Source organism: Aspergillus stella-maris, assembly GCF_047715825.1.
Source record: "Aspergillus stella-maris strain CBS 113639 unplaced genomic scaffold BDV14scaffold_13, whole genome shotgun sequence".
Lineage (NCBI taxonomy): Eukaryota > Fungi > Ascomycota > Eurotiomycetes > Eurotiales > Aspergillaceae > Aspergillus > Aspergillus stella-maris.
This window is the reverse complement of record NW_027396807.1, coordinates 197,170-208,647: the sequence shown is the minus strand read 5'-3', so window position 1 is coordinate 208,647 and position 11,478 is coordinate 197,170. Positions and strand designations below refer to the sequence as shown.

At 52.4% G+C, this 11,478-nt stretch overlaps 2 protein-coding genes across 2 annotated transcripts; one reads left to right on the top strand and one right to left on the bottom strand.

The window, feature by feature from the left end:
* The first annotated feature begins 137 nt into the window (after window positions 1-137).
* BDV14DRAFT_169378 (MFS transporter) lies at window positions 138-2,674 on the top strand. The gene is made up of 2 exons (XM_073768029.1): window positions 138-1,540; window positions 1,594-2,674. Exons 1-2 carry the CDS (start codon window positions 878-880, stop codon window positions 2,416-2,418), a joined length of 1,488 nt encoding a protein of 495 aa, XP_073630467.1. The 5' UTR covers window positions 138-877; the 3' UTR covers window positions 2,419-2,674.
* A 1,559-nt stretch (window positions 2,675-4,233) lies between these two features.
* On the bottom strand, window positions 4,234-10,413 carry BDV14DRAFT_169375 (WD40 repeat domain-containing protein). Its single transcript, XM_073768028.1, has 5 exons — window positions 9,997-10,413; window positions 9,328-9,925; window positions 9,156-9,279; window positions 8,798-9,109; window positions 4,234-8,742 (listed from the first exon to the last, which is right to left on the bottom strand). Exons 2-5 carry the CDS (start codon window positions 9,731-9,733, stop codon window positions 4,815-4,817), a joined length of 4,770 nt encoding a protein of 1,589 aa, XP_073630466.1. The 5' UTR covers window positions 9,734-9,925; window positions 9,997-10,413; the 3' UTR covers window positions 4,234-4,814.
* Between the last annotated feature and the right edge of the window lie 1,065 nt (window positions 10,414-11,478).

The window sequence follows — 11,478 nt, the reverse complement described above, 5'->3', positions numbered from 1 at the left end:
CTCTGTCACGCCATGCGTAATGCGTATGAATCGGCCGGTGGCGTGGCACGTTAGGGCTGAGTCCGAACCGACCTTTAGAGGGGTCGGAACACCCCATTATACGGGATAGAGTCCCGAACAGGCCACGCTCTGTAGGGCTCATTGCGAGAACGAAAGCGAGAGCGACTAGTTAGCGAATCGGTAGCTTTGCGCAAGCCGTCCACTGATTCTGTGTTTCTTGGCTTCTCGTAAGGCCTAGACGTTCTTGGTGTGGTGCATAGGGGTGTATGTGCATAAAGATATGCCTCCGGGTAAACAGCTTATCTCCATGTCCATCTCCATGTCCATCTCCAACCCCAAAATCAGTTGCATAATAAATGCACAAATCAGCTTTTATTCACCAGATATATTCTCCGGCAATTCACTGAGCGACCCTGTCACACTGTCACTTACCTGCCGATCTCATACGCGGGCAGACTCCAACAGCGGAACCGGCCGATTATGCACTTCTTATCCCGCCACCCCGTGCACAACGGCAATTGCCGCCCCCTTATGCTTCACTTCGTAAACTAAAGCGAATACGACAATCCAGACCCAGGGTTGGGACACTGCATAACCGGTATTCCTCCGCATAAGATGATCATATTCAGGTATGATTGGCTGCCGAGTACTGAATCCGTGCATTGATCAAGCCAGATCCAGATCCGAGGCTGATTATTATCAAGCAATTCGTGGCATTGATTTCCGATCATAGGTCGTTGGAGATTCGACGTATTGCGTATTCCGCGTATAAAAGGAGTCGGCCGCTGCCACGCTTTGCGGCGTTCTGGGCGTGTTCTTTTTTTTTGTCAGGTTTTGTTGTGGTTTCCAGTACTTGGGTACTTACCTCTTCGTCGAAATGTCGAATACCTCAGCTACCGACGTCGACGTTGAACGGGGGACCGATATCGAAAAGGTACATATCAGCGATGCAACAGACACGCACACCAATGTCCACGAGAAAGTTGATTGGGATGGCCCCTCCGACCCGTCAAACCCGATGAACTGGTCAACGGGCAAAAAAGCATCACAGCTGGTCCTCATGGCCGCGAATACATTCATCACGCCGCTTGCCTCGTCCATGTTCGCACCCGGCATCGAGGGTGTAATGCGGGACTTCCACTCGACAGACTCGATGCTTGCCTCGTTCGTTGTATCCGTTTTCGTCCTGGGATATGTCGTCGGCCCATTTCTTATCGCGCCTGTTTCGGAACTATACGGGCGTGTACCCTGTTACCACGCCTGCAACCTGCTTTTCCTGATCTTCACAATCGCGTGTGCGGTGGCCCAGGATATGCCGCAGATTATTGTCTTCCGATTATTCGCTGGTGTTGCGGGTGTTTGTCCAATTACGATTGGATCGGGGACCATCGCCGATATGATTGTTCAGGAGAAGCGCGCGGGGATCATGGCTGTCTGGGCTCTGGGCCCGATTCTAGGACCGATTGTTGGGCCTGTTGCTGGCGGGTTCCTGGCTGAGGCCGAGGGGTGGAGGTGGGTGTTTTGGGTTATTGCCATAACGGTAGGTCTGCTCCCCTCCATCTTTCATGTTGCTGTACTAAGAGTGCCCTGCAGACAGGAGTAATTAGTATCGGCGCCCTCCTCGCCTACCGCGAATCCTACGCACCTGTTATCCTAGCGCGCAAAGCAAAGCGTCTCGCAAAAGAAACAGGCAACCCTAGTCTGCGCTCAATTCACGATACCGGCCGCACACCCAAACAAGTCTTCGTCGACGCCTTCACGCGCCCCATAAAGTTCCTCTTCCTCAGCCCGATCGTCTTCCTGTTCAGTCTCTTTGCGGCCGTCTCCTACGGCTACCTATACCTCATGTTCACGACGATAACGGGGATATTCGAGGACCAGTACGGGTTCTCTCCATCACTCGCCGGGTTGGCATACCTTGGTTTCGGAGTGGGTAGTCTGATAGGCCTCGTGATTAGCGGTGTCGCGGGGAATAAGATTGCCATGGCGCATACTGCGCAGGGGAAGTTCCGTCCTGAGTCGCGTCTCCCGCCTATGGTCTTCGGCGCGTGGTTCATCCCCGTCGGACTCTTCTGGTATGGCTGGTCTGCGCAAGCACAGACGCACTGGATTGTACCGATTATCGGAACGGGTGTATTTGCCGTTGGGCTCATGACCGTTTTCATGGCGGCGAATACATACCTCGTTGATTCGTACCTGCTGCACGCTGCTTCCGTTACGGCTGCCAATACGGCTCTGAGATCGCTGGCTGGTGCGGTTTTGCCCCTTGCGGGACCGGCGATGTATGATGCGCTGGACCTGGGGTGGGGGAATTCGTTGCTTGCTTTTATTGCGCTGGCGATGTGTGCTTGTCCCGTGTTGTTTTGGAAGTTCGGGGAGAGGATTCGGACGCATCCGAGGTTTCAAATTCGGTTGTAGGGTTTGCATATAGACTTGTGGTTTGGATTGTTGGTGGGCATTATGGTTATTATAGAGCATAGCATTTAGCGCTAGGGTTGCGTAGGTATTGCATTAGTTGATGATTGAATACCCCTTGGCCCCTTACTTTCACATTGTAGCGGGCCCTACATGGCTCAGGCCGAGTACCGAGTACCCGCGCCGTTGCAGTGGGTTCGACTTGCATATGAACAACTAACTGCCTACTACTTACTTCCATTCCATACATACAACCAATCAACATTCACCTGCATCAGGCTTACCATCCGTAGTGGTCCAATCCAACCCACACTCCCTAACACCGCATCAACCGCGAACAGTATCTCATGGGTGAGGCGCGGTGGATTCTCTGTGCTGGGCCGAATGTCCTCCGGGATTTGACGCTTTACCCTGAGGCCTGAACCCAGCTATTCAGTTCGGATTATCCGATGCGGCCTGGAGTGTTTAAAGGTTATATTCCCAATAAGAAGAAATGGGATACCCGGCAGAAGGGCTTCCTCGAGAAGTCTGAGGATGAATCGTTCAGTGAAGAAGCTCGGAAGCTAGCTCGTGAAGCGGCGAAAATATATGGTTGGGCTGGAGCCGTACCGTGTCTATATTGGTTGATCTATTCGTTCTCTGGTTTTTCTTATGTTTTCCCCCTTTTTTATCTAGATGGGAAGAAAATCATTAGATGATTTGCGGCTTTCTGAATGTATATCCCGTATTTCAAAATCACATATAGATCGTCTGAGACAGCGGACTCGTAGCTCATCTACGTATATTTAATGAACTTCGCCATTGGCTCCAGGTAACCTATATACAGGTTTTCACATCATAAGCAGACGCAAAGGCAGCAGTCTGCTAATGCAATCTCCAGCTGCGTCTGTCGGGACATTCAACAACGTTACATGTCCTATTCCCAGTTGAGCTGCCCCTGCGCTAAAAAGCATACTAACAAGCCTAGCAATGACTCATCTAATCGCTGGGCAGATTGAGATGGTATAACAATCTTCCATTCAGGCCATCTCATTTTCGTGTATTCCACCCCCCGGCATCAACGCGAGCAGAATCTCCCAATTCCAGGTTTTTCCATTGAACACTTTAAGCATTGGGTAGTTCAAGAAACAGGCGAAAGTGCATGAACTCACTACAGCATCCATATTAAACCGCCCTAGGCCCTGGATAAGGATTCTATCCCGAGAAATATAGACTGTAATGTGTCTTTCAGTAAGTTGAAGCCGTTGAGAACTGATTCCGGCCCATAGAGAATAGCAGGGCATATCATAGCTACGCCTGAGGAACCCATGCAGCTTGTAGCGCTTCCCAACACGAGGCGCATGCAGGTGTCGAAGTACAGCAATATTCATCAGCTATACACAGAACTGTCCTGACTCCATCATACCTCATGCGCTTTCCTTGCTTGGTCCCGCCATTTAATTCGTCCTAATCCCTTTTGCCAATCACCGTCAGGTAGTCAACTATACATTCTCAAGGCATAATCACTGGACTCACTGCCCTGCGGCTCAACCGCTTCATTCTTCGCGGTTAGTACGGTACGATTTTATTGGATTCAATTAGGGGTTTCAGGTACGATTGAACTTTCGATCGTTATATTAATTCATAGAAATATGTCTACGGAAGCTTGGCGTCGCGGATGTTTTGCTTCGATTGTGGATTGAGGAGAAGAGTACCTATGGTAGGTGTAAGGGGTACCGGGACATTCATGCCCGTCCCTAAACCCGCGATCTAGAGTTACTTAGTCCTTGAACATACGAGCGAGTTTTACATACGGATTAGTGATAGGAAACAATATGTGCTAGATCAAACCATCTTAATTGAGTGGACTTTTCAAAAACATGCCCTTGCGGACAACATGTAGATACAGAATGATAAAGTAGTAAAAAAAACGCTCAAACTTGATTAAAAGAGGGGAAAGAAGCGAAAACCATAGTGCTGAACGATGAGCGATGAAAGATGAAAGATGAAAGACGAAAACATCAGGTATGCGTATGCTGCTGATAGGCGGTAAACCTTTCTGTCTGTTCGTTGCAAATGGCTGTTGGAGTCGAGGCGGTTCATACTGGGGATGAAGGGGGTATAATCGGAATGAATGAGAGCAGATGCTGGTGCGAATTGAAAAGTAACGTAAACGTAAACATAAACATATGTCGACGTCACAAATGTATGGGACAAAGATCTGGCATGTTCAACAAAAGGTGGAGAGAAGGGTAGCTTAATGCGTAACCAAGAATGATGCGAACAAAAGGTGGCTAGAACGAAGGGAAGAAGGAAATTCGTAGAGTCGTGAGTAACAGAAACGATCAGAAAATGATAGAGAAATCAGAACAAGAAAAATTTGCAAGATATTGGAAGAAGATTGCGAATAGATCCAGGAATTAGATCCGTCCATCATCACCGATGCCTCCAACCTCCTGCGGAATCCGATCGCCAAACGCCATCGCTGGAAGCTGACCGGTCGGCGAACCCCAGGCATCGGATCCACGACTACTCCGCCGAGTAAGGTTTCTTATCTTGGTAGAAAAAGACTCGTTGACACTGCGGTTTCTCCTATGCTCAAGGGACATACGCCGACCCATAGGGGGTCTCATCTCTGTCGCAGAGGCCGGGGCCATGTTGGTGCTGATGCTGAGTGTCGGCCCGGCGGTCACGGATCGAGGAATCAAGGGGCCGAGGTTACCGTTGTCGATTGCAATGTCGATCGTCCCTGAGGACTCACGGTGAGATCCAAGACCGGACATAAACGCTGGAATAGGAGGCGGTGGCGGTGGGGTGTTGTTATTTAGATGCTGCAATTCTGGGAGAATTGGCGGCATTGCCTTTTCCATCGTCTCTTCGATGCTAACGGTCACGGGTGACGTTCCATAGTTGTAGTTTCCAGCATTGGTGGACAGCTCACGGGAGCTCTGACGACGGTGATGTGCGTTTTTGTTCCTGTCCGAGGATCGGCTGCGCGGGAGGTTGGGATTAAAGTGAGGGTGTAGCGGCATGTCCATAGGACGATTGGGGGGCTGGATCTCGGGTACCGGGACGGACATTGAACGAGGAATGCGTTCGGCTTCACCAGAGTATCTCGCATCGCTTAGAAGAAGAGCACCAGTGTCTGTTGGTGGCGGCGCAGATGGGGGTGGAGGTGGTGGAGGCGGCGTGGGCTCAGACTCGGCGCCACCGTACTTGGGATGGCGCATTGCACGGGGTGTTGACGGTAGCCCGAGGGATACGCCGGCGCGGGAGGAATTCGAGTCGGAGCTGTCGGGGTACTCTGGCGACGCTTTAGGCGGAGGAATCATATTTCGACCGGGTGTGCGCGGCGTGAACGATTGGATGGAGAACGGCGGACTCTCCAAGACGCCACGAGTGTATTGGATTTCCCCGGGGAATGGAATGTTCGGCGCGGAAGGATTTCGAGCAAGCGAAAGACGTCGCGCTTCCAGCTCAGCAGCAGCCAGTTCCTTGCGCCGCATCTCGGCAACTGTCGCTGGCGAAAGAACGGGGGAAGGAACGTTGTTGGCTTCCGATTCGGACCTGCTTTCCATATCCTTTGGCGTCCCGGGAACAGGCGCTTGATACGCAACGGCGCTCAAAAGTTGCTCTCCGGCTTCGTTCGTCTCCGGCTCATGGCGGGATCGAGAAGTTCCCCTTGTCCGCCGTCCATCGGCAGAAGGTTCACGTCGTGATGCAGATGGACGACGACTGCGGCTGCGTTGGTGTCTCCGTTCTCTATCACCTGCAACGAACTTGAGAGCGTCCTCGGGGTTTGTCATGGGTACGGGGGACGGTGGGGATACGTTGCGTGACCCCTGTCTGTCAGTGCTGCGACCCCGGTTAGCTTGCTCGCCAGCTTCAAGACGGCTAGCTGGGTTGCGGCTGCTGGATCGATTTTGACGGCGCTCGGAGGAGTTGCGCGACCGTGGCTTTCGAACTCTGCTGGTACTTCGAGCCTTGGACGTGTGCTTGGCACTGTACTGAGCGAGCTCTTCTGGTGACATTGGGACTGGAGATGAAGGCGATCTCTTAGCGGGCTGAACATAGCGCTTTTCGTTACGACCGCGGGTGTCGTTGGAGGCATTCCTAGACCTTGCCTTGAGCGTATTTAGGGTCCCCGACTCAGTCATCGATTCATTAGTATTGCGTCTCGGGCGACGATGACCACTGCCACTAATTTTGCGCGAATGGTAGCTGGCCTCGTCAAGGCTGTGGATGTACTGGTCGATGCTCCGTCCGCTGACACTGGGACTCTTGGCTACAAAGCTATTGGCCGTAGACGGGCCACTTCTGTAGCTAGCAGCTAGCGAGTTGGATGTATCAGGCTGCTCGTCGTGCGACGACTCCCCAGGTAGAAGAGAGAGGTGCAGACCATCTGGCTTGCGGTCCTTTCCACTCAAGCGGCTATCCGACCGTTCTCTGAGGGCTTCGAAAATACCAGGAGCTGGGGAGGGCAGGCCTTTGATTGTTGAAAACTTGTCGGTTGTTGCTTGGACGGCTGTTTGCGGACTAGGTTTGATGCCCTCTTCGGGATCGTACGTTGCCGATGGCAGTAAACCAAGGTCGAGGTCGTCATCTTTATCATTGGGTTGACTCTGGCTCGTGTCGTCGTTCTCCGACGTCGACCCATAGTCAACTAGCTTCTTTGACGCTTCTTTGAAAAGAAAGGTAGGTGGATGAACGTCTACCGGAGTCTCGCCAATGGATGGCAGTCGCTGTTTAGGGAACAGAGGTGTCCCAGACCTGCTGTTCATGGCGTTGTTCAAACTTTGAATGTTGTTGAGCTTGTAGGAACCAAAGCCACCCGGTGACATGGCCGAGGAGCCAGCTGCAGATTCAGCAATGGGTGTGACGCCCGGGGCATTAGTAGGAGTTCGGTCGTCAGATTTGAGGCCAGGGAAACGGAAGCGCGCAGATCCACCGTCGAATGAAGTAATCAACTTCAAGGAAGGAGCTTTGAGAGATTGGCGATTGGCAGCTGCGGAGGCGTTTGCGTGCAAAATGTTAGGAGCGCTGGAGAACCCAGGCTCGGGTGACCCAACTGGCGAGCGGCCTGGGATCGGGATCTCCCCAAAGTTTGCTTGGTGGACAGCCGGAGATGCCCACGGATCGGAAGGCTCGACGCCTGTGCACATGAAGCATCGGATTGCCAATTGCTGCTGGGAGTGAGCAACAACATGTTCACCCCACCGGCGAACAAGATATGACTGTCGTTGCCAGTCGGTCGGCATGACCAAGGCGGTCATGAGGATAGCTTCCATGTAGTAGTTTTGCGAAACGTAGACCTCGATTGCTTCGTCCCTATCGCCAAGACCAATCAAAATTGTAGCCGCGCTGTGGACATCTCCAAGCTCCAACAGCTTCTGTACAAAGGCTTGACCGACTTTGTTTGCCTGGGATTGACCGTTCATCTGACTCAATGCCAATAACATCCAGTCCGCCATTGACGCAGGCCCAGCGGTGATCATCGACGCCATGTGGTCGGTGTCAGACTCGTCGATCCACTGTCCCAGGAGAATGGCCGCTGCGCTTCCAGGAGGATGGCGGTACAGTTCATCCTTGATAAGCCCCTCGATATCCCCATCCCAGCCGAATACCATGCTCAACATCTGCCGTCGTAGGATATCTGGAGTTAAATGGCTCTCATCCAAAGGCTGCTGAGACCGATACGGGACATCGTTGAGCCGGGCACGAGTGAAGGGGAAGAGGTCTACATTCTTGTCTGCCGGGCTAAACTGGACTTCATTACGAAGGCGAGATCCAGGGCGGGAGCTTTTGGCGGATGACATGGAGATAGAAGAGGCATATGTATATGGTTGCGGAGTGTCCCTGCCAGCAGATGTCAAGGAGAAAGAAGTCGCAGTATGGGCGGATCGGGTTGGCGGCGAGAACGGCGGCTTGTACTTGTCCGACGATGCCTTTGAGCTAACAGAAGCCGCCCGGCCGCGTGATGACTCGGGACTGCTCATTTCGGCACGCTGTTGTCTCACGGCCTCGATGCCGCTGGAGTCGAAAGGAGTTCGGCGTCTAGAAGAGTTCGACTCTCGCATCTCCGGGGGATCCTGTAGGGCACGTGGGGACGACGACTTTGTTCGAGCCCGCATCTGGTCCAACGCCGAGGTCATTGAGTTGACAGGCGCGTGCTGCACGTTAGCTACCATAGCTGGGTGTTCCAAGTCATACTGCTGGACTGTGAATTGGGGGCCGAGGGTGAAGAGAGCCGCTGTAGGTCCGTAATTAGCAATGCCGAGCGGGCTGTCAATTGTTGGGATAGGTTCGTAGGTGATGTGCTTTGTCTTGACGTCCCAAGCCCAAGTCTCTCTGTTGAAGTCAGTAATGAGCCGGAAAGGCAAATTACTTGGGGCGATCAACTAACCCATCCAAGTACTGTATGATCTTTCCATTCTTGGACCAACCCATCCACTTTGGTTCTGACGACGACGAAAAGTCAGATCGTTTGAGCACCCGGATAACGCGTGGAGGCTCCTTGCCCGGCGGTTTGGCAACACTCCATACTCTCAGATCTCCATTTGCCGCCATTGTCGCCAACATATCCGACTTTTGTTTAGACGAAGAAGCATGCCATGCTAACGAAACGATTGGTGACGGGCCTCGGGAAGTCGTCATAGTATGTAGGATAGTAAAGGTGGGGAGAAGGGTGGCAATCAGTATTGATCCGTTTTGGTACCTGTATCATGTTAGGTAAGGTCGCTATGAGACGTTGCAGAACGTACCCAATGGCATATGTTCGACAATCAGCGGCCGGTGCCAAGGCCGTGATCGGATCGAAGATGGTACGGCAAGAAACATTGTCGGAAGTTGAGGGCTCAAACAGAATTACATCACCTTTCTCATTTCCTGTCCAGCGTCAGTAGAGTGACCAAGTTCTGGCACTGGGTAAAATACCAAAAGCGACATTGCCGTCCTTCATCCAGGATGCGGCCTTGAGCGCTTCAAAAGAAGCAAACCGGGCAAGGACGCTTCCCGTAAAAAGATCCCAAATTATCGCCGTCTTGCTCGCATCGTAACTGACAACCAACCGCCCAGCTCCACGTTCACTAATATTATCGACTGATATAAAAACAATATCCTCCTTGTGGTTCTCGAATCGGCGCTCCAGAGCTAGTGTGTCATGGTGAAGGCAAAGGATGGCGGAGCCCTGGGCGTAGAGAAACAACGATGCGGTAGACGCACAGGCATCGAACTGTGAAGCACCGACCTGAGACTGGCTAGGCATCGGCGAGGCCACGGATACACTCTTGGTCGATCGAGTATCCGGAATGGGATTCCGACTCCACGCTACCTCGACCATTGTTCTGCCAGGCCCCGGACCTTTCTTTCAACTCTATCCCCGCAAAATTCAAGCAATCCACAGGCAATCAACAGCGGTAAGGATGGGAAAACCGACAAAACGGAGACGAGGGTGTTAGAAGCATCACCACCTAGGTCAACAGCGCATCGAGGAGAATGAATTGGTTTCAGACTAGAGAAAGATTGGGGAGATCTAGGAAAATATGTTATCAGCCAGCGAAGAGCGGTATGCGGGTTGCGGAGCAATGCGGAGGTTTTGCTGACAGGAGACCAAGAAAAAGGAGATGAGATATGCAAGTGAAGAAACACCGATGCAGGAGATCGCTAGGACAACTAGGATGGCGGAGGGGCGGGGAGGGGGCGAGCTCACGACTGATGAAGATCGGCGAGTGATGGTCATACAGCGCAAGCCGGATAGATTATTATTTTTTTCAGGGTGAGGTTCTCACGGACGACAGTGACTTTATGAAGAAAGCAGTGGGATGGGGACAGACTCGAGTCCACAAATTAAGATTCCAGCAGAGTTGGATGAACAGAAGCAGAAGGCGACGAAGGCAGCGGCAACAGACGATCCGAATCTCGAGGGCTCAAGCAATCGGAGGCGCGCCAAGGGAGGGCGAGATGAAGACCCAACTAGCATCCCAGCGGTGACCTGCAGAGGCAGTTTGCTGTCCAATTGTCGCACCGGCAGGGCTCAGGAGAGCAGAAGCAGAGCAAGAGGTGACACTGCCAGAAGCAGTCGAGTGTGTGGTCTTCAGTCACCTGATTGGCTGCTTCTCATTCTTCACCTGCAGCCTTCATCACGGGATGCCCCAATAATCTTCTCAGGACGCCCTCTTGGCGCTGTCACGGGACCCAGCAGGGCGCGTAAATCATCTCTCTCTCTCTCTCTCTTTCCAGCAATCACCTCTCTGTATCTCCCCTATTTAACACCTCTCCACACTGCAAGGAGTCAGGAGTAGTTTCATTCTGGATGCCACGTGATATCTTATGTCCCTTTTTCAATCTCTCAACTTTCAGTGTGATACTTGCTGACCGTTCTCAATGTTGAGTGTTGACAGACCCACCGCCATGCCGCTGCGGGGATATCCGAGAGCTTGGACCGTGACCAGTTTCTGCACCGAATGTGATAACCGCAGTGTGCTCCACACCAGACAAAGAACCTCAATCCATGACATCGCGCTAACTCTCCGATATCATCATCATGCAGCCTCAATCTGCCGCCAAATATAGCGAACTGGTGACCGACCGTTGGACCTCACCAACTCCTCTTAGCCGCGCCGCAGGTCTAGACGTCGCCTCCGGGATCCTCATGGTGATCAGTGCTCGGCGACGAACCCCTCTAAAGGATCTTCGCAGTTACATCGACTTCACAATTAGCTCCAATCCTTCTGCTTTCCCCTCACACCATGACGCAAGCGCGGCTGCCAGAGAATCAGCGTTGAGCTTGACCGGAGGATCGCCGCGAGTAGTCACCCTCCTTCATCGGGTATTTGAGATCGGCAGCGCACTGATTTGAGTTTCAGGGCTGGGCGGGCATAAAGTCCAGCCTCCAAGACTGGCCATGACAAATATCTCGCGCGCGGTTATCAACCGTTTAGTCGGCATGTCCGATGGTATCGTTCTTTGAAAGAGACCATTGTTCTCTCCACGATTGCCGTGCCTATCAGATTTTCTTGCAACCACACTGTCGGCGCAGACCCTGCTACCAAACGGCATCGAACCGGACACGGTTGACGATCTCCT

Coding starts and splice junctions, on each gene's coding strand:
- BDV14DRAFT_169378 (XM_073768029.1), top strand. CDS start 878: ATGTCGAATACCTCAGCTACCGACGTCGACGTTGAACGGGGGACCGAT. Junction 1,541..1,593: donor TTTGGGTTATTGCCATAACG/GTAGGTCTGCTC, acceptor AGTGCCCTGCAG/ACAGGAGTAATTAGTATCGG.
- BDV14DRAFT_169375 (XM_073768028.1), bottom strand. CDS start 9,733: ATGGTCGAGGTAGCGTGGAGTCGGAATCCCATTCCGGATACTCGATCG. Junction 9,280..9,327: donor GGACGGCAATGTCGCTTTTG/GTATTTTACCCA, acceptor GACGCTGGACAG/GAAATGAGAAAGGTGATGTA. Junction 8,743..8,797: donor ATCATACAGTACTTGGATGG/GTTAGTTGATCG, acceptor TGACTTCAACAG/AGAGACTTGGGCTTGGGACG.